Source organism: Mytilus galloprovincialis, chromosome 7, assembly GCF_965363235.1.
Source record: "Mytilus galloprovincialis chromosome 7, xbMytGall1.hap1.1, whole genome shotgun sequence".
Classification (NCBI taxonomy): Eukaryota; Metazoa; Mollusca; class Bivalvia; order Mytilida; family Mytilidae; genus Mytilus; species Mytilus galloprovincialis.
This window is the reverse complement of record NC_134844.1, coordinates 26,120,996-26,143,935: the sequence shown is the minus strand read 5'-3', so window position 1 is coordinate 26,143,935 and position 22,940 is coordinate 26,120,996. Positions and strand designations below refer to the sequence as shown.

At 34.1% G+C, this 22,940-nt stretch overlaps 1 protein-coding gene across 1 annotated transcript in view; it reads right to left on the bottom strand.

Moving 5' to 3' along the window:
- Window positions 1-1,939: 1,939 nt before the first annotated feature.
- Window positions 1,940-22,940, bottom strand: part of LOC143082645 (uncharacterized) — a 35,898-nt gene continuing 14,897 nt past the window's right edge. The window contains exons 3-6 of the mRNA XM_076258439.1: window positions 20,886-20,992; window positions 14,392-14,611; window positions 9,900-10,037; window positions 1,940-2,230 (exon numbers count right to left, since the gene is read on the bottom strand). Of these exons, the coding sequence (XP_076114554.1) occupies window positions 2,058-2,230; window positions 9,900-10,037; window positions 14,392-14,611; window positions 20,886-20,992 (638 nt within the window). The 3' untranslated portion in view covers window positions 1,940-2,057. The remainder of the gene's footprint in view (window positions 2,231-9,899; window positions 10,038-14,391; window positions 14,612-20,885; window positions 20,993-22,940) is intronic.

Here is a 22,940-nt window from a genome sequence, read left to right as displayed (position 1 = left end):
TTATAGTGCGAAAACCAAGAAAATGCTTATTTGGGCCCTTTTTGGCCCCTAATTCCTAAAATGTTGGGACCAAAACTCCCAAAATCAATCCCAACCTTCCTTTTGTGGTCGTAAACCTTGTGTTAAATTTCATTGATTTCTATTCACTTTTACTAAAGTTAGAGTGCGAAAACTAAAAGTATTCGGACGACGAAGACGACGACGACGACGCCAACGTGATAGCAATATACGACCAAAAAATTAAAATTTTTGCGGTCGTATAACAAACTATTACAACAAATTTCTATGTCATTAAATAATGGGGGAAAAATCTATCAACCATTTTCTTTATATTTCATAGAATTTTAGAGATTATCCATATGTTCAGTAAGCAAAAAGTTTCAACAGGATATCAAATCAATTATCTTGTTAAAAAAAATTAGATTGAAATGGTCAGTGTCATAGGAGGATTCTTTGTAAATGTTTTTCAATATAAATCACTTTTCAAAACTATTTTTTATTTTGAAAGTTTTGGCCTAGTATTTTCTAACCAAATCAAGAAAATTGATCAACCAGAATGAAGAATCTTATTAGATTGATAGATATGTTTACACATAAGTAGATGAACTGGGAGTAGAGCTAACAAAATGATACCTCCATTGTACAGCCCATTTTAGTATACAAAGTCTTGACATTTGACCTTGCAAACACAATTAATTGGTTACAATAATATCAAGCATTATATCTGTAATGACTTTTCATACATATGTTATAGACACAACTGTGTGCACTTGATGGATGGATGACAGTTAAATATTCACTGTCTTACTTCAAAAGGAGACAAAAAATATAAATAAAACTCTAAAATATTCTAATAATATTTTTCAAAATTTAAGTCACTGTGGCAAACCAAATGTATATTCAGGTAGAGAACAAAGGGAAGTTCTAAAAACAGGACAGATAAAACCAGGACAGTTATTTTCGATACGTTTTTATCTGTAACTTTTGTTTTACTCAACATATTGATAAAATTTAAATTGCATAATAAAGATCATGGTATTTACTTATATTACCAGAAGTTGAGCAAAAAATGTGGCAGTTCCAGGATACATTTGTTAGAAGAATCTGTCATGTGACTTCCATCACCACATGACCAAAATTTAGGCATTGTCACTTCCAACACATGAAGAGCATAAGGGTGTAAAAAGTTTGATCATATATTGCACAAAATATTTGGAAATAAAAATCCAATAAGTTGGTCACCTTCTCTACAGTCAAACATCAATTATGATTACATACCTATGGAACATAAATTATTTCTAGACTATCCTGCAAAATGACTATTCTAAAAGTGCTTGAAACTTATTTAGAGCAGGGATTCAGGTGCACCTTCTATCAGGTGAATGATGTCATAAATGTGTTTGAAATTGAGGATCTTTTCTGGTGAAAGACATGCTTCAAGAAATTGCTGAAAACAAATATCGTTCTGAGTCTGCCATGACTTGAAAAACCACAAAATTTAGCGCTACAATTTAGTCCTAATTAGAGTGATGAAAGTGGGGTTAAAGAACAGCAATCAATCAATCAATCTTTATCTACACCAAACTAAGAATCTTTTTAAGATTATGAATAGTATAAAAGTTTTACCAACAAAGTTTCAGACTGCTATTACAGTCCAATATGATTGTTTTGATTTTCAGGATTTCTGGATTTCTACATATGGGAGACAAAAATTGTGAAAAAAAGCTTTTAAAAATTTCTTTTTACTTTTTATAGTTTTACCCTTAGTGCATCTATAAGTTACAAATTTTAAAAGGTCACAATTCAAAGCAAAAAAATATTCATAAATATATACATGTGACTTATCATCTAATATAAAAGTAATTGACTGATGCATTCCATTTTCATCTGTAAATAACAGTGCATATGAAGTTTGGGCCCTTTAGACAGCAATCAATCCAATTCCATAAAACACACATGTATGAAACATCTAAGCATACATTACAAACTCTGAAAACACTTTTTTTTTCTATATTACAAACTTTTGACGGAAATATAAATCATGAAAATAAAGTAAGTTATGTGGATAATTTATTCCCCTTCTGATGTTTTTTTCTAGCATTGGATGAGTTGATTCCATTCTGATGGACTGTTATGATCCCATTCTGATTGTTTGCTGAGGCATTGGATGAGTTAGCTTCGTTTGTTGGCGAGTTTAGGTTTTCTAGTTCATCATCACTTACTGGAGGCTCTGTAGTGAAATAAAATGACAATAAAACACTTGTTACAAACAAAAATCATCATAGTAAATTAAGGGGGGACTGAAAAAGCCCTGTACAAATTAATTTTTTTGGTTGATTGATTTATTGGTTACAAACAAAAATCGTCATAGTAAGTAAAGGCGGGACTGAAAAAGCCCTGTACAAATTAATTCTATTGGTTGATTGATTTATTGGTGTATAACACCACTTTCAACATTATTTCATGGCAGTCAGATTTTATTGGTAGAGGAAGCTGGAGAACCCAGAGTCAGAATCAACAACCTTTTTTATGATAACTCAGCATCCTAGAAAATGAAAATTGTAGTCCAGTCCTCCTGTTTGATACAGTAGGCAAACTACTAAGACCACTTAGCCACTTGGGTACCAAATCAATTTTATCATATAGATATTAAGATTTGTTTTATTACACAACATCAAAACATTTATTCCAGCGAGGGAATAGTCATTTCAGGCACTCGTGGAGTATTTTGGAGGAATACTTCACGGTTGTTTAGGAGAAAAGATTGTCCAAGTAGACATCAGATTACTATGCTGACCCTGAAGGGACAGCTGGGTACCAGTCGTCATGTTATTATTTTGTTCTTCAGGTTACCGCAGACCAGAAGGACGGGTTACCAGTCGACTTGTTATTGTTTTGTTTACTTCTGTTATCCACAGACCAGAAGGACGGGTTATTAGTCGTTGTGTTATTGTTTTGTTTACTTCTGTTAACCGCAGACCAGAAGGACGGGTTACCAGTCGTATTGTTATTGTTTTGTTCACTTCGTTAACCGCAGACCAGAAGGACGGGTTACCTGAAGCAGAAGTATTTGTTATTAAATAAAAGAAAACTTGTGGCATAAATGTGTTGCTTGTTGTTGTTTATTATTTAAATAAATAAACTTTGTTATAAATTGTTGTTCAGTGATTTACAGTTACAAATGTCGGTTGTAAACCTAAACACTTGTACCTATCAAGAGTTACTCCAGGTATAGGCATAAAAACTGGGGAGCAAATAATGGACATTAGGGAGAGCAAGGGCTTTGTGACCGAGTCAGACTTGGCCACAATCTCCCACCTACGAGTAATAAGGGGCCTCTTATCCAGGTTAGCCCAAATGGAGGTGGCCAAAATATTGGGCCACCGCCTCAGCCCCAAGGCAGGCATAGTGAGATGTTAGACAGGGAAAACACTCTCATAGACTGGAGACAAATTGGCCCACCGGGCACACCATTCCAAGTACAAGGCCAATCTGCATTTAGGCAAGAAACATGGCACCAGGGGCAATTTCCCGGACCCTCGGAAGGGCCCAGCCAGATGGACTCTGCCTTCCTAGAATATAGTCCATATCCCAGGGATGCTAAGGCTAGACCTGAACCCATAGGGAATTGGGACAGGGGCAACAGGGAACAGTTACAGAAAAAAATGTGGCGTCACCATATTGGTGAGCCAAAAAAGAGTTATCCCCCTCACCACAGAGGTATTATTGGGAACGAGCCGTATTTGCCTGGTAAAGACAGTGCATGGGACAAGAATATCCCAACCTATGGGGAAACAACTTTGTACCCCATGGGTCACATAAGCAACTATGCAGGTCAGGGTTCAGCACCCTGTACCCAATCAGCTCACACTGGTGGGGTACAATATGAGACACCCCATAGTAAGTATGGCAAGTGGCAAGACAATAGGGGAGAAGACACAAGGCAGGCCCCATCACAAATCTATGGAGATAGGCAAGACAATAGGGATGAGGATACATTAGGCAGACCCAATCCTGTGCCTATGTGGATAAGCAACCCCAGAACCAGTATAATCAAGGGTATACGCCGGTGCCCCAACAAGGGGTCACCACAGGGGGGAGCTATGGGCAACAGGCCTACCCAGTACCATATAATGAGGATAGGCCTAGGGAAAACACAAAGGGACCTGACAGCAGAGGTGGGGCACAAGGAACTTTAGGTAGTGTCTCTAAAGTTATCAATGTTCCAAAAATTATTAAGTATGACGGGAAGGGCAACTGGCAGGCCTTTTTCACAAAATTTGCAAGATATGAGGGGTTTGTGAATTGGGTCCACAAGAATGCAAGGACCAACTTTGCTGGTGTCTTGAGGGAAAAGCCAGTGAGTATTATGCCCTCATAACAGAAAGAGACCAGGAGGTCAGTTATAGGGAGCTTGTGGAGAAGCTACACAAGCGTTTTGGTTTTAAGGCGCTCCCTGAGACTGTCCGGGTCCAGTTTAACAATGCCCGGCAAGCCCCTGAGGAGTCTGTTGAGGACTGGGCTGATCATGTGTTGTCCTTATCGACCAGGGCATTTCGAAACCTTCCTGACGATTACATGTACGAGCAAGCCATAACACGGCTGTGCCAGGGTATTGAAAACAAACAGTTGGGAGTGCAAATCTCTAACCTTCAGCCCCAAAGTATTGAGGAGGCCATAGATAAAATACGGCTATTCCAACATAACACACAGGCAATATATGGCAAGCCAAATAGGCGTTAGGTTAGGCAGGTAATTGATGGGCAGTATGAAGACCACCATGAGGCCTTCGGTGAGTATCAGGGGCGCCATATAAGGGATACCATGGCCTTTGAGAGGGCCCCAGCCAGTACATGGAAAGTGGAGTTAGAAAAGTCTGATAAGAAGTTTGAAAATAAACTTGGTCAAGTCCATGAAAAATAAGATGGCATGATGGACTTATTCAAGCAACTCCTCACATCACAAGCCCCATTGCAGGAAGCTGCTCACCTGGCAGACAGACAGGGACAGAAAGTTGCCACCACTGTGGGGAGAGGGGCCATTCCAAAATGTAATGCCCAAACTATGGAGGTAAGTCTGTCTCAGGGAGTCCCTCCACTGATAGAGGGTCTCCATGGGAGGGAGTGTGCTACCATTGTCTTAAGCTTGGACATGTTAAGAAGGACTGTCTGGATTTACAGGGGATAGAACTGTTATCTCCACAATTCAGTCAAGCAGAACGGCAACAGGACCATTAAACTTAAACGGGACTACTCAGGAGGTCGGAGTGAGTCCCCGCAAATGAAGTTAGGCCTCTCAGTAGTTGGGTCTGTACCCCAAGTCAGAGAAGCGGAGGTAGCTATAGTGGGCCCAAAGGTAGGGGCCAGGGACAGAGAGGGGAACAGAGAACCCAGAGTGTTGGTTAAGGTTAGAGCAGAGATTGAGTTGGAGCAATGCTCCAATACTGACAAAGAGGCAACTCCTTCAGGCAGATTAGACTGCTACCTATTAAAATGTCTCTGGAACATATTGGGGCATGGTGCACCAGAGTTGGAGCCTTCTCCCAGGTGGGTATTTGTTGGTTGAGGAAATCCTTAAAAGGAACCCAGGCTTTGCCGGGTACTCCTTACCTGATATTCATAAACTGATCAAGGTTGATGTGGAAAAGAGGTTCATTTTAATAAAGGACTCAGACAGTGGTTGTTGGAAAATAAGGGCCAACCAGGGGTATTCCTTGATGGTGGATACCCCAGCCATACCATTAGTAGAGAAATGTGAGGTGCCCCAAGGCAACTTAGTTACTGCAGCATTGCTCACAGGCGACCAGGAGGGTTCAGTAGCCAATATTATGAGGAAACCAATAGGAGCTATTTTGGCAGTTGAGAATAACAGTAGCATTCAAAAGGTTGCTGCCACAACAGAGACAATTTTAGCAAGTGATGAGGAGGCCCAAGAAAGTTGGGACTCCACCTCAGACGGTGAGGCACATACCACTTTGGTAGAAAGGGCCAGTGATGAGAAGATAGTGTTTCCTACTCCTGTTGTTGAGGGAGGAATGACTGACAATACTGAAAACAGTCATACATCCCTCACTTTTGAGGACCCTTCCTCAACGAGAGAAACTGACAGAAAAGCCGCAACAGAAAGCAACAGTCCGATCAACAATGAAAAAGTTATAACTTTCAAATCTCCTGTCAACCAGGAATCTGTATACATTAATCCAGAAAGCTATGATTTGGGATTGGGGCTACTTTTCAAAACAGATAAAACTACCCAGAAACCATCCTTTTCCGGTTGAATACAATGGCTAATGCAAACATCTATTATCACTAGAAGAGCAATCGGCCGTTCCTGACTGCAGGAACGACCATCCAAGGTATATATCGATATACTCGGGACCACACAACATTCAATAAAGGTAGCACAATACAAAGATTTGTTTTACTTCCTATCTCCAACCTTTAAAATGCTGTTACTTTCTTAAGAATGCATATAAATGGATAAAAGAGGTACATATAGATAGATAGATAAAAGATTAATCTCTTAAATGAATGCAATATTTTTGTTATGCAACCATTATGTAATCAATTATTATGCAATTAATGACAAAATATTGGTCAGTTCACTTGAATGAATTTAGCTCTGTCATCCCTATAACTATACAGGAAATTTTTTATGAAATCTTAATCAACACAACAGGAGCTACAAAAGGATGTCTCAAATTATCACTGTCCTATTCAATTCTCTCATAAATCAGTAATTAGTGTAAACATTCTTACTACATTAAAGAAGATAATGTTTGATTAGGTGTAAAATTTGATCTATACATTCTATCCGGAATCTGAGACACTCTTTTGTAGATAATGGCTCTAGGAACATCATATAGTAAAATCAACCCTATGGGAATAACCATGAAGAAGCTAATTTTAATTGAAAGTTGAAATTTCTTGTTAAGTTTTGTGACACAGTACTAGTTTACATTATAATTGATTATATAACTGTTTTATAAAACTAACATTGCATTAATTTGAAAGAGTAATCTATTAGCTATCCATAAATGCTACTTTCAAAAATTTTCAAGCTTTATTAAGAAAGTAACAGCATTTAAAAACTGGGGCATGGGAGGTATAAAATCTTTGTATTGTGCTACCTTAAATTATACTGCTGTTCTTAGCTTAATAAACTTAATTGTAGACTCCAATAAACCTTATCACTACACCTGTCTACAAATGGCACAAATAATTAGAGGCTCTAAAAAGCCTGTGTCTCCCCTTGGTCTATGTGCATATTCAACAAAGGACAATCTGCAATTTTGTAGACAAAAATAGAATTCATGTCAAATATCTGTTTTGTTGATTTTGTTCTGCTGATCATTTAGTCTGCTTTGTTTCTCTCTATCATGTCTATCTTTCTTTAGTTTTTGCTCAAAACACAAAAAGATGTAAAAAAAAAATCATTTAAGGGCAATCACTCCTATCAAGAATGACAGTGAACTAACTATTTCAGCAACATTTGACTTGTAACAAATTCATTCCTTGCTAATCATTTTCTGTGATTAAGTTTATGTCTATCAATTGTTATTTGTAAAAGAGGGGCAAAAGATACCAAAGGGACAGTCAAAGTCATAAATCGAAAATAAACTGTAAGATATAAGGCATAAGGTAAAAAAAACTGGTTAAAATCGTCACCAAAGGGCAATTACTCTAATAAGTCTAACAAGAAATGATGATAGTGTGTGTGGCTAAGTTCGGTTAAATTTGGCAAAATAGTTTCAGGAGAGAAGATTTTGTAACAATTAATGGTGACTGCAATGACAGAAGTATGCCAACTGATGAAAAAAGCTCACTGGGCCCCCTGGACTGAGTGAGCTAATAAGAATGCGCACACAGAAATGTCTCAGCTGCTTTTCTGACTATGATTTATTTTATGTTGGAAGTCTATTAAAAGGTAAATTTTCAAAACATATATCACATAAAGTCACATTATCAATAAACCTATGATAAATCCTACCAGACATGAACACCTTACAATCCCTCTATACACCAGCTGCTATACACCAATTATTGTTGACTTAATGCTTATAGTATCTGATAATAGCACCAAACCATGAAAACTTAACATTGACCTATGAACCATGAAAATGACATCAAGCTCCTAAGAACAACCTGTGCATCACACAATCATTCAATACTTAAAATTAATTGTAGATGATTTATTGATTATAGTATCCAATAATAGGACCAAACTACAAAAATTTAACATTGACCTATGAACCCTAAAAATGAAGTCAAAACAGCTGATACCAGTCAGGCAGACATGTACACCTTACAATCACTCCCTACACCAAATATAGTAGACCTATTGCTTATAGTATCTTTGAAATGGACATAATCACATAGCTCTAACCTTAACATTAATCAAATTAATCAACAACAAAAAAATTTCCATGGCCCTTAGTCTATTTACATTAAAGAAGGTTTTGTGTTTTAAAGCTTTTTATTTATTGTAACCCTGTCGTGTAATGTTGTCATTTTAATGTTATAATTAACACTGCCATAAAAGCGGTAGGTTTGGCATGCCACAAAACCAGGTTCAACCCACCATTTTTTCATAAAATGCCCTGTACCAAGTCAGGAAAATGGCCATTGTTACATTAAACTTCGTTTCTGTGTTGTGTTTCTGTTGTGTCATAGTTCTCTTATATTTGATATGTTTCCCTCGGTTTTGGTTTGTAACCTTGATTTGTTTTTTCTCCATAGATTTATGAATTTTGAACAGCGGTATACTACTGTTGCCTTTATTTACACATTCTACACTTGTCAGACTTGAGCATAGAGCTATCATGGCATGATGTCTTTGTGTAATTTTATAGTATAAGTCAACTAAACAGTTGATTAGTGTCACATTCGGAGTATACACCATTTATCTTTCCTTTCAGTCTAATCCATTCCTTTTTCAGTTCAACTCCATTTATTAAAATAATTCTACAATCTTTTCTTTAAACTACTGTTCCTTCCATAAGATTTCCTTCAATAATTTTGGTTTTCTTCTCCTGACTATCAAATACAGAAAGTCTTTCAACAGCATTTCCAGTGTCTGTAACATCGATCTGTGGCTATTATATTCAGAGGTTCCAAAACCAAACTAAAATCGGTCAACAGCTCTGGAGCCATCCTTATCATATAGTGTTTTTTTTTAATCTTTTAATATTTTTTGACAAACTTTTCACATAAAGTTTGAAATTTTTTGTCCATGGTTGATGAAAATGAAAGTTTCTCTCCCTTAAGCATTTTCTCATCTCCTGAAGTTTCAATCATTTTTTGCATTTCTAGTAGAGCCTCACCATCAGACACTTTCATGGTTTCAATTTTTGCAATTGTTCATTCAATCAGGGACATATTTCACTGAATGACAATTTCTGCTTTTGAAAGCTACAGCTCAGTATACTTCGCTTTGTGTGAACATCTAGCATAAAAGCTGTTACTAGTACAACTTTTTAGGAACTGAAGTATTTATGCAATCCCTTTGCAACACGATTTTTCAGCTGCAAATTTGGATCATGTGGGTACAATGGAGATGTAAGACTCAACAACAGGTTCAACTGCATTTCTAAGGTCAAACCACCTTATTGAATGGGGATGTTGTATCCTTTTCAAATTGTTATACATTATAATTTGTAGTGTACTGTATCAAGATTATATTATCCTGTAAGTCTGATCGTTGGCTATTATTCAGACATTTTACATGTTTTATGAATCTAGTGTGACATGATATTTCTAAATATTTGCTAAAATGCCAAGTCAATTTGTTTCATATTGCCTATTTTGCACAAATTTCTTATGTATACTACTACTTGTTTGCACATTTCCTTTTATTCATTTGATTCTCAGTAGTAGAGACTCCACATCTCAAAAACTTACCTTTTTTTCTAAATTTTCTAAATTTGATTTTTATCCATTCCCATTTACAGTAAATAATTACAACTACAACTATCATGACTATGCAAACAAGGGGTAACAGTATGTAAATCAATGTGCTGCTAGCATCCTCTGTTATACCTGAAAGATGAAAGATAAAGAACAATTTACTCAACAGTTAGATTTCCCCAAATCTTTTAAATAGTTTTTTAGCATTATTCATCTTTTAGTTTTTTAGTTTACATGAACTAAAGGATGTACACCTGTGAAAAAACAAAAATTTCTAGAATTAATCTTTTTTCTTAACATGATTTTTAGGTTTATATGACTGTAAGAAAGTAACTAGTGAAGGAAAATATATATTCTTTATTGTTACAGCCATTTGAAAGTACTGGTACCCATTTTTGTTTAACCTGCGACTTTTGTCGCAAAAGCGAGACAAAGCTATCCTATATTTCAACTTGGTCATCGGTGGCGTCGTCCCAAAATATTCCCTCTGTGGTTTAAGTTTTTGAAATAAACTTTTCAAAATATCTTGGATTTCTAACTGGACAGAATCTTGTTTACGATCATAAGATATGTAGTATTCAGAAGTAAATTTTGTTAAAAAAAAACAACTGTTTATCCATATTTTACCAATAAATGGACTTAGTTGGTCTGCAAGTTATTAAATCAAGCTGTGTTTTTATGTCACTGCTTTCAAATAAAACAATAGGGTATGGATTTTACACATAGTTTAAGGTCATACAGTGACCTCTAAATGCTTATATCCACTTATTTGATCTCTAGTTGATAGTTTTCTCATATCACACTGCATCTATCTCTTATTTTAAACAGTGAAATGAAAAAGTCAGCACCAAAAACAGTCTTTTATCTTTTTTGGTATACAGAAAAGGTGAAATAAAGCAGAAAAAAAACTAAATAAACAAGAATTTGTCCATAGTACACAGATGCCCTATCCTAACTATCATTTTCTATGTTCAATGAACTTTGAAAATGGGGTTTAATCTCTAATTTGGCATTAAAATTAAAAAGATCATATCATAGCTATATATAGGGAACTTGTGTACTAATTTTCAAGTTGATTGGACTTCAACTTCATCAAAAACAAGAAGTAATTGTAACAGGATGCTGTTACGAAGTCTCCCAAACAAAGCTCCCATAACTCGCCATTCATATGTTCATTTGATTTGATTTTTTGTCCCAAGAATATATATGGCTTACGAGTAGGGATCTCCACCATTTACAAGTATTCAAACAGGAGGGGGTGGTGGTGATCCCCCAGGGAAGTTACCTACATTTCATTTGATTTGTTTTATTGTCCCCTACAAGAATATATATGGTTTTAGGGTGGGAATCTGGAACGTTTACAAGATAATAGCACATTCTCAAATTGAACAGGGTGGGGCGACCCCCAGGAACTTCCCTTTAATTTAATTTCATTTGTTTTATTGTCCCCTACAAGAATATATATGGTTTAGGGGTGGGGATGTTGACTGTTCACAAGTTTTAAAACAAGAGGGGGTGGGGTGACCCCCTCCAGACTTCCCTTTTATTTCATTTCATTTGTTTTACTGTCCCCTACAAGAATATATATGGTTTAGGGGTGGGGATCTGGACCGCTTAAAAGATAATAGTACATTCTCAAATTGAACGGGGTGGGGGTGACCCCCAGGAACTTCCATTTAATTTCATGTGATTTGTTTTATTGTCCCATACAAGAATATGTATGGTTTAGGGGTGGGGATGTTGACCGTTTACAAGTTTTCAAACAAGAGGGGGTGGGGTGACACCCTAGGGACTTCCCTCTTATTTCATTTCATTTGTTTTATTGTCCCCTACAAGAATATATATGGTTTAGGGGTGGGGATGTTGACCGTTTACAAGTTTTCAAACAAGAGGGGGTGGGGTGACCCCCCAGGGACTTCCCTTTAACTTCATTTCATTTGTTTTATTGTCCCCTACAAGAATATATATTGTTTAGGGGTGGGGATCTGGACCATTTACAAGATAATAGCACATTATGAAATTGAACGGGGTGGGGATGACCCCCGGGGACCTCCCTTTAATTGCATTTGATTTGTTTTATTGTCCCAATCAGGAATATATATGGTTTAGGGGTGGGGATCTGGATCGGTTACAAGATATAAGCATATTCTCAAATTGAAGGGGGTGGGGATGAACTCCCAGGGACTCCCCCTATATTTCATGTGATTTGTTTTATTGTCCTATAATCATTTCTGAAGACTGTATGTATCTACCACTTACAGTTTTCAAGTTATATTCATTTGAAATTTTTAGAAAATAAAATCCCATAGGGTTCTATAGTAAAACCCTCCCTTCTTTCTACCCCCCAAAATAGCCCTTAATAGACCCCAATGCACAAACGAAAGATTGATGGCTCACCTAGACATATTAGTCTACCATTTTACGAAATCCTAAGTCAATCTGACAAGCGGTTTTGGAGAAACGCTGCGGACAAGTTCATTTTTTAAAGTGGCGGAAGAGGAAGAGGAAGAGGAAGAAGAATAATAAAAATAACTAGATTTGCCATTGCAAGCAATAGCGGATGGCACCCTTTCCCCATTGCCAGGCCAGCGGCAGCCATTCAGAAAATTTTGGCTGTTTCCATGGCAACGGCGGCCATTTTGAAAATTCGAACTCAAAAGTTAAGTCTACATAAGCTAGGCAAAATTTGTTTTAAGTTTTATTAAATTTATAGCATTTTGAAGTTTTTCATAATTTTGCTGATTCCATGGTAACGGCGGCCATTTTGAATATTCCAAAGTCAAACCCTCGCTGCAATTTTTTCCCTCCATAATCATATATACCATCATATACCATTTAATGTCTCTAGAATAAATTTAACATTGATGTTCTGGAATGTTCTGTGAAAATTCAAAGTTTTGACCTTTTTGCATTGTTTCCATGGTAACAACACATGTTTTGGAAATTCCAACGCCAAATTCCACATCTTCCAATGTTGCTCATCGTTACTGTGAAGTTTCATTAAGTTTTGAGCATTTTGATATTTTTGAAATTTTTGGTGCAGTTTCCATGGCAACATAGTAGTTCCAATGAGTACCAAAATCATCCAACACCTGTATATAGTGGGCACCTACATTGTATTAAAATATAATGATTCTAAGTTAAAGCATATTCAAACAGTTCACTAAAACAAAAAACTGGAATTTTTCACATTTGTTCTGTTTCCATGGTAACGGTAGCCATCTTGAACCATTCCATGTTTCCTGCAACTCTGCACATGGGGATCCTTAATATAGTAAAGTTCCATCAACTTTGGTCCTTTGGATTTCGAGAAATCGCCTGGACAAAAATGTGTGGAAGAAAAATAATAATAAGAAAAAAAAGAAACGTAGAATAACAATACGTCACCCCAACTCCGTTGAGGGTGCCATAATAAGAACTGACCAAAAACAATAAGTCTCCAAACTTTGTTTGGGAGACTTAACTACCTAGACCAAAAATAAGGCATAACAAACAATCAAATTTACTGGGTAGATTGACATTATTAATTCACATCAGTCATCACCAAGCTACATTCATTAACATTTTTGTCATTGGCGTTCTCTCAGGAATCGGAAACTGGCAATAACATCTCTAATTATAACATGTTCTTTCTACGTTCAAAAGTCTTAAACCAGGCGGAAAAATACAATTCATTTTCATTTCTATATATCCCTGATTGATAAAGAAATGGCCAAATCTTGATGTTGCTTTCGAAAGACACTATTGATAGGCTGACTAACTCTGGCTAACTGATTTCCATCACCAGTCCATAATAAATATAAAATGTGCATATTTCCAGATTTTATGTCGGCCCTTTTCATGAAATAGCTATCTATATCTTCAAAGAAACTGATCTTATTTTGCATTAATGTTAACTGAAAAATATTTCATCTATAAAACCCTTACTTCTGATTGCATAATACAGCACATGTGATTTTTGTAAATGAAATGAAAGTAGAGCCTAACACAATACACTTGCTCACAAACACAGTACAAAATGAAAAGAGACACCAACAGGTGTTTGACATGAGCACTGGTTAGCCACTGGTAAGAAATGTTCCATTTCCAGTCTAAATAATATATGGAACATGTATATTTAGGTTGGGTTGTTGTCTTGACAAATACCCCATTTTCATTCTCAATTTTATAGATAGTTACACATAAACTAATTTTCCCACATGTTTAAATAAGGGACTGTGCAGTATTTATCAGGGATTTTTTATCACAAGAGTAATAATAAATGATGTGCCTGATTTCACCCTTCTTGTTTCATTTATGTCAGTTATGTAGATTGTAATGTGATATCACTGCTTAACACTTTGACTCTCGATACTTAATTGCTGTTCATTTAAGAATAACTCTGCCTAAGAATTTCAGAGTAGAACAAATTAGGGAAAGTTTAGGACCACAAAAGCACTCACGTAGTGAGAGAAAAATTTCACAACAGATAAAAAAAAATGCTTACCAGGTAAAATGAGAGGACATTTCAAATCAGCAATCTGTTTTGTGAGAATGATATCTGAGTCCTTTCTTGTAGTGTACATTAACTGAATAGTTACATTTTGTCCATTACTACTTTCATTTGTAGTACTAGTATTACCATTTTGGCGATACAGCATGTGAATTTTGCTCTCATAGAATCCAGGAACAATTTCCATTTTGGTCATAGTTAACTCAACTTTTGGCTGAAATAAAATATTGAATCATTAATTTTGTTATTATCCTAACATATCAAGTAAATTAAAAAGTTAGCATCATAAAAGCCATTGTAATAGTGCTTATTAAACAAGTTTATTTCAACAAGGTAACAATTGATATCCGATTTTTTCCTCCAATGCTGTTTCTATATTTTCAACTGTTAACCAGGTGTAAAATTATTTTAAAATCATGAAAAGAAAAATCAGTAAATCAATGAAAATATATGGTACAAGAGTTTATATCGGAATTTTTGTTTCTCAATCATGTCAATTGAATAATTACATTAGATGTATGTTTCATAATAATATGTTATTCTGATTGGCTAACTGCACATCACGTGTTATTCCTTAAGCAATTGCATTACTCAATAAAACTTATCATTCATGATAATACGAGGTCCCACAATAAAGTGCACAGGTGAATAGAATAAAAAATTGATAAAATTCATGTTTTCATGATCCTAGCTAAAAAATGTAATTATAAGAATTGAATGCTTCTTTTTGTAACTTTATAGGGTTGTAAAAGCGTTGACCATGAGCACAATAGAATGAAGAACTTCCACACTTCATACAAAATGTACTTCGGTCAACGCTTTTACACCCCAATGAAGTTACAAAAAGAAGCATTCAATTCTTAATTGAACTATAGTTAATGGTAAACATCTTTTTTATTTTATAGTAATTTATAAAAATCATTTATACTCCGACAGCTAAAACAGTATTGCTTTAATTTTCTACTTTTCTAATAAAAAAAAATACTGTAGACCTTGAGAATGTTTTTGTTGTTTACAACAATTTGTTCAACATTACAACAAAATAAGTATATTATCATCAAAAGTGTCAAATGCAAACAAATAAATGTTTCGCTTGTTTTTCTAAACATTTAAATAGAAAAAATTCATGTAGAAAGTCTGTAAGACTACACCAATTTGATTTTAATATTTCTTCCAATTTTCCCTTTCCTGTTTTGGAGAAATCAACTTTTCAATTAAAAACGTAAATTATGGCTTCAACATTTTTGGTCTGCATGCTAAGTATACTCTAAAAATAGCCTCTTCCTCAAATATTTTATTCACATATGTGTATCTTCCTCAGTTTAAAGGCACATGTGTTCAATCAATACATAAATAAAAGGTCAACCAGATGCTCCGCAGGGCGCAGCTTTATACGACCCCATAGGTTGAACCCTGAACGGTTGGGGCAAGTATGGACACAACATTCAAGCTGGATTCAGCTCTAAATTTGGATTGTGATTAAATAGTTGACACAGCATAAGTTTTGGACACAGAATGAATGTGGTCTAATGAACTTAAAATAATTTTTTTGTCTTTGAGCAATCACTATGCTGTTGAATATTAATCCTTTCAAAAAAATGTTTGAAGAAATTTTCTTTTTATTTATGAAATCTGAAATGAGAAAAATTAACCCCCCCCCCCCCCCCCCACCATTATTTTTTCACATCCCCCTTTCCCTTTTTTCAAAACTGATCTCAATTCAAATTTCTAATAGAGTTTGTAACAATAACTACTCATTTAAATACATCATAAAATATTAAAATGTAACAAAAAGTGCTAGTTATCACTGAATGGTAAAGAGTGTTTTAATTTATCAGTTGGTAGTAAAAGTGAATATACATTGTGCATTGTATAAAACAATGATTTAAGTTGATTCAACTACTATTCTGGACAAAGAAAGATAACTCCAATCAATTGAAAATTTCTTGCTATTGCACAATATTGTACAATTAGATATTTCTTGCTCTTGCACAATACTATGCAATTGAAAATATTTGCTATTGCACAATACTGTGCAATTGAAGATTTCTTGCTATTGCACAATACTGTGCAATTGAACATTTTTTGCTATTGCACAATACTGTGCAATTGAAGATTTCTTGCTATTGCTGAATACTGTGCAATTGAAAATTTCTTGCTATTGCACAATACTTAATATAATAATTTTGGATCCTGATTTGAACCAACTTGAAAACTGGGCCCATAATCAAAAATCTAAGTACATGATTAAATTCAGCATATAAAAAAGCCAAAGAATTCAATTTTTATTAAAATCAAATTTAGTTTAATTTTGGACCCTTTGGTATTTAATGTAGACCAATTTGAAAACGGGACTAAAAATTAAGAATCTACATACACAGTTAGATTTGGCATATCAAAGAACCCCAATTATTCAATTTTTGATGAAATCAAACAAAGTTTAATTTTGGAGCCCGATTTGGACCAACTTGAAAACTGGGCCAATAATCAAAAATCTAAGTACATTTTTAGATTCAGCATATCAAAGAACCCCAAGGATTCAATTTTTGTTAAAATCAAACTTAGTTTAATTTTGGACCCTTTGGACCTTAATGTAGACCAATTCGAAAACGGGACCAAAAATTAAGAATCTACATACACAGTTAGATCCGGCATATCAAAGAACCCCAATTATTCAATTTTTGATGAAATCAAACAAAGTTCAATTTTGGACCCTTTGGGCCCCTTATTCCTAAAAACCTGTTGGGACCAAAACTCCCAAAATCAAACCCAACCTTTCTTTTATGGTCATAAACCTTGTGTTTAAATTTCAAAGATTTCTATTTACTTATGCTAAAGTTATGGTGCGAAAACCAAGAATAATGCTTACTTGGGCCCCTTTTTGGCCCCTAATTCCTAAACTGTTCAGACCTCAACTCCCAAAATCAATCCCAACCTTCCTTTTGTGGTCATAAACCTTGTGTTTAAATTTTATTGATTTCTATTTACTTATACTAAAGTAATTGTGCGAAAATCAAGAATAATGCTTATTTGGGCCCTTTTTTGGCCCCTAATTCCTAAACTGTTTGAACTAGAACTCCCAAAATCAATCCCAACCTTCCTTTTGTGGTCATAAACCTTGTGTCAAAATTTCATAGATTTCTATTTACTTAAACTAAAGTTATAGTGCGAAAACCAAGAAAATGTTAATTTGGGCCCTTTTTGGCCCCTAATTCCTAAAATTTTGGGACCAAAACTCCCAAAATCAATCCTAACCTTCCTTTTGTGGTTTTAAATCTTGTATTAAAATTTCATAGATTTCTATTCACTTTTACTAAAGTTAGAGTGCGAAAACTAAAAGTATTCAAACGACGACGACGCAAGACGACGCAGGACGACGACAACGCCAATGTGATAGCAATATACGACGAAAAATTTAAATTTTTGCGGTAGTATAAAAATAGTGATGCAAACATGCAGTTATGTCAGCTCACAAGTAGTTATTGAATTCACAGTTATTGGAAACACATCTCATTTTTACCTTTGATAACCTGCTATAGGATCTAGGTAAACATTGAAAATCTTTCCTTAGATCACAACAATCATATAAATATTTGTTAGAACCAGCATCCTCCCCGATTCTTGTTTCAACAGACAAACCCTATCTATCGATGAAACCATTAAAGAATTATCTTATTTTGATGAAACCCAAAATGCAAGCCTAACTATTTTGTGAGGGAAAATTTAGCAGATCCAACATTTGAGACCAATGTAGTGGTACTGTGATTGGCATGCTCATAATAAATAGATGTGTAATTAATTCAACCACTCCTAGTCAAGCTAACAAGTTTTATATGATTTGAAGCTTTCAGAAGCAAAAAGAAAGAGTATTTTGCTCAGTCAGAATAATGCATGTGAATGTGGTGGCAGGTATTTTAAGGGAATATTTTAATGCAGTGGGATCTACATGCATAGCAATATTACTATCATACTCAAGATGTTGTTTTAGTACAAAGCCAGAAATTTTCACCTTACTCATTATGTTGATCCTAAATATGGATAAATAGTTCCCCTGGATGTCAAGCAGCCAATAAACAATAGTTACCATATAATGAAAACAACTATATCAAAACATATTTAATATCCTTCCGGGGCATTTTTTGTTTATACATGCACATATTTTAATTTTTTTCAACATGTCATTCACCTAACTAACATAATTCCTCTGGTAGAACTGCATCTGTTATAGTTCCTTAATATGTATATATGTATGAATTTAGACAAAGCTTTATATTTGAAGAAAATAATGAAAACTAATTTAAACAAGAGTGCACACGCTGAAATGTCTCGCCTTCATTACTAATCATTAATATTATGTTGATAGTCCTAAATATAAAGCATTATAACAACTGTCACATAAACTTAACATTTACCAAGAAAACTTAACTCTGACCATGAACCATGAAAATGAGGTCAAGGTCAGATGACACAAAAGTTGCAGGCTCGACAAAAAAAAACACAGTGAGATAAGAAAATAGGCTAGGAACAGTCACAAATAAATCAAATTTTTGCCATACAGCACATTTCTCCTTATTTTTGTTCAGCCTGTGACTTTGTTGCAAAAGCGAGACATATTCCATTGTCGTCGTCGTGGTTAAAGTTTTCAAAATTTAATCAACTTTCTTAAAATATCCTGGATTTCTACCACACTTAAACAGAAGCTTATGTATGATCATAAGATAGTATATAGAATTATTAATTAAGTACACTGTTATTGAACTTAATATGATGAAAACTGCCTATGCAATTTAAGGTGTAAACTCGGCTAATATAGATTTTTTTCTGTATTGGCCGAGTTATTCTATATTGGCCGAGTTTACAAAAATACAGGATTTTGGAACATCTCTAGTTTTTATATCGAAAGTCACGATAAACATAAACTGAAAGTAAACAGTTGTTTGGAAGACGCAATTTTCATTTACAATGATTAAGTCATCATAAACATAAACTCAATAAGATAGTATGGCATATATTTCAGGCTAAAGACAGTCACATTAATTTAAAAAGCATTTTGAAAGCAGACGATGGAATTATTTCAGGTTTGAGAAAGAGAAGATTATCACAAAGTTCATTTCTTGACCGTCGTGACGACCTCATAATTTTACGATGGTACAAATACTACAAATTAATTAACTGTTTACTTTCGCTTTTTTTTTGTTGTAAACTGTCATATATTTTAAACCCCAACAAGGCATATGCATTCTGTAATTATGCAAATCTTCGTTTTTTGGCTATGGATAGTTATCATTTTCAACTCCTACATTATTTTTTTTAAATTTATATTCAATTTGTTTCTGCATAACACATGCAATGGCAGTACCTTTCCAATTACTATTAATGTGTTGCGTCTAAATTAAAATTGTAACACTTTATAGAAATTGAAAAGGGTAAAAAAATTAATCAGATGAGAAAATGTTGAAGACACCTGGAAACAGCACCAGATCATTATATTGCATCTAGTAAAAAGAAACTGAGGTTTGGAAAGTTCCACTTGAAGGTAAAAATATTTATCTCTAGAGAAATGAAATTAAAAAAAATATTGTAACACTGTAGTTAATTAATAAAGATACTATTCAGTGTATTTATGTATTGGCCTTGTTATTGGTCCTTGGCCAGTTGTATTGGCCTTCAGCTTCACCTCAGGCCAATACAGCAAGCCTCGGACCAATAACAAGGCCAATACAGAAATACTTAGTAAATAGTGTAAAAAAAATATTGTTTTTATCTGTATTTTACTCATAAATGGAATTAGTTTTTCTGCCTGTTACATTTAATCTATATAAAAGATAAGTTTGAAAAATTTTCATAACTTTCTTAAACTATCCTTGATTTCTATCAAACTTGGTCAGAAGCTTGTTTATGATCAAAAGTTAGTAATGATCTAGAAGGAAATTTTGTAAAAATAATATTTTCCTGTTTTTCCAAATATTGCTTATAAATGGACTTATTTTTTTCTTCTGGTTGACATCACATTCATTCTGCAGTTAAAAGTTTTTTAAACATTTATTCATAAACCATCCTTGATTTTTACCAAACTTGGACAGAAGATTCTTACAATCAAAAGATAGTATCTAAAGGAAAATTTTTATTAAAAAAAAAAATCCCTATTTTTTGTTGAGCCTGCGACAAAAGTCTCAAAAGGAGACATAGGGATCCTACATTCCATAGTCATCACACGGTATTTGTTTAAATATTTTGATTAATGCAATATATCAGCAAGTTTTCTTCATATCTAAATAAACATTCTAACCAATAAAATTGCTCATCTGTCTACAAATTTGCAGATTTGGGCAAATAACTAGACTGATTGTCGTGATGGTGAACTGAGATAGTACAATCAAAGATGGCAGTATACCATGAATCTACCTTAACACTATAATAAAGTACCGTAATGAACTAATGAAAACAATAAGAAGGCAAGTTTTTTATAATTTTTTTCAAGTTTTTACCTCTGTGACACGGAAAACTGCCTCTTCTGAATTGTGTTTAACAGTCAGATTCAATTCATAGGATTCTAATCCATCTACACATGATTCGATATGTTGATTCGATAAAACTGAAAATAGACAATACCTTGTAAAAATATGATACTTAAAGAAGAAGTGTTTGTATAATCTTCTTAACTGATCAGAATATATATATATTATATAATAAATATGTTCTTACAATCTTGCTCAATAGAACAGTTAACTGTCAGATGGAACTGTTTTAGCATGTTAGAATTTCTTTTGAAGAAATGTCATGCTTTAAAACATCAATTGGGCCACAGAGGTTAACTTTGAAACCTCAGTTGCAAATCTTTTAAAAGTCATGCAAAACTGTGGATTCTTTATTTTTGTTGGATATCAAATTTCAAGGATTTGGTGGGTAAAGCCAAACCACAAATTTATATGTTCAACAAAGTTATTTCCATATTCATCAATCTATGAAAATTGGTATCAACAAAAATAAATGAATCCACAGTTAATGGAAACAACAAATTTCATAAAATTGTGTTTTGGGTTAAAAAAAAATATTACTGCTGAGAATTTTTCATCGTGGAGACATAAGCTTTTTTCGGATTGCAAACTTGAATTCTAGACAGGAAACGCCAACACAAGACTAGAAATCATATCAGGACAAACATCTCTTTTTTTATGATCTCCAATAGTCACTTGGTAAAAGTGATGATCGATCTTAACTGCAATTACAATCATCCCAATATGGCTGATTCAATATTAGGGAAATTTAAGGCCGATTTCTCCACTTTAATAGCTAATTTTAAGATTTAAAGTTTTGAAGCTCTCTATGAAACAGCTGTTGGACGTCAGAGTAATTTTATGACTACTTCATGCATACCATTACTTATTTCTGGCCTGCAATCTTAAACTGTAGCATGGGGATGATTTTTATATTACCTCATGTAAAGTTAAAACATATTCCATTTTGACTGTTAACTAAATTACTCATAAGAAAAAAATATTGATGACATTTGCATACAGTGTATAAGCCCGTCGATCCCCCCTTATGTCATTTCTTTTTTGACAAATTGCAGTGTTCATATACGCTAATTTTTTTTGTTCAGTTTTAAATTTACTATTTCCAGTTAAACAAATATATTGGATTGTTAAATAGAATATTAAGTGAAGAAGAAACACTTCATAAATTGTATAAAAACAATTCTGAGTTATGATCATCCAAAGACGAAATTACGATCATCATTGTGTTTTTTTGGGTGACAATATTTGTTTTTCTTGTTGCTTTTCTATCATGCAGGAAAAAACATCCAATTGCAATGCTTATAAAGATATTTCTTGACATAATGTAAATCTGAAAATAAGATGTTAAAGTGGAGAAATCAGCCTTATAAAATTTCCCTAAATTTGTGTCCCTCATATTGGGATGATCGTAATTGCAGTTACGATCACCAGCTTTACACCAGTGAACTGTTAAACTATTTTTCTGTTTTCTGTTTCACTTTCTTCATTGCTTTATGCAGTAAACACAAAAAAAGTTTTACAAAATTGTCCATTCACTCCTATAAAAAGTATACAAAAGTTTCAGCAAAATTGTAATTGATCATGTTGTGTATCTTTTTATATGATGATTTTTTTATTTAAAGTTTCTCACTTTTATGGTTTCAAAATAAATGGGGAATGTGTCCATGGTCATACAGATGATGTCTCCTCTTGCATAAAATATAATGTTCTAAAGGGACACAATTGAAGAACAGTAAAAGTGATGCAAATTTGTTATTGATCTGAATTTTGTTAGTCCTGAGTATTATGTATAAGGCCAACTAAAATTAATTAGTAGATTTTCATCCAAATTTTTGAAAAAAATGGGGCGGGTGGGAGGATTTTATTTTTTAAATTTTATTTCATATGAAACCTTGTCATGTTTTATTCATATATGCAAGTGTAATAATAAGCTTATATCATGTAAATACATCCATAAGGTATCTTGTATAAGACAATAACAATCAAAACCAAGGAGTAACCAAAGACTCATAAAACCAAAAGACA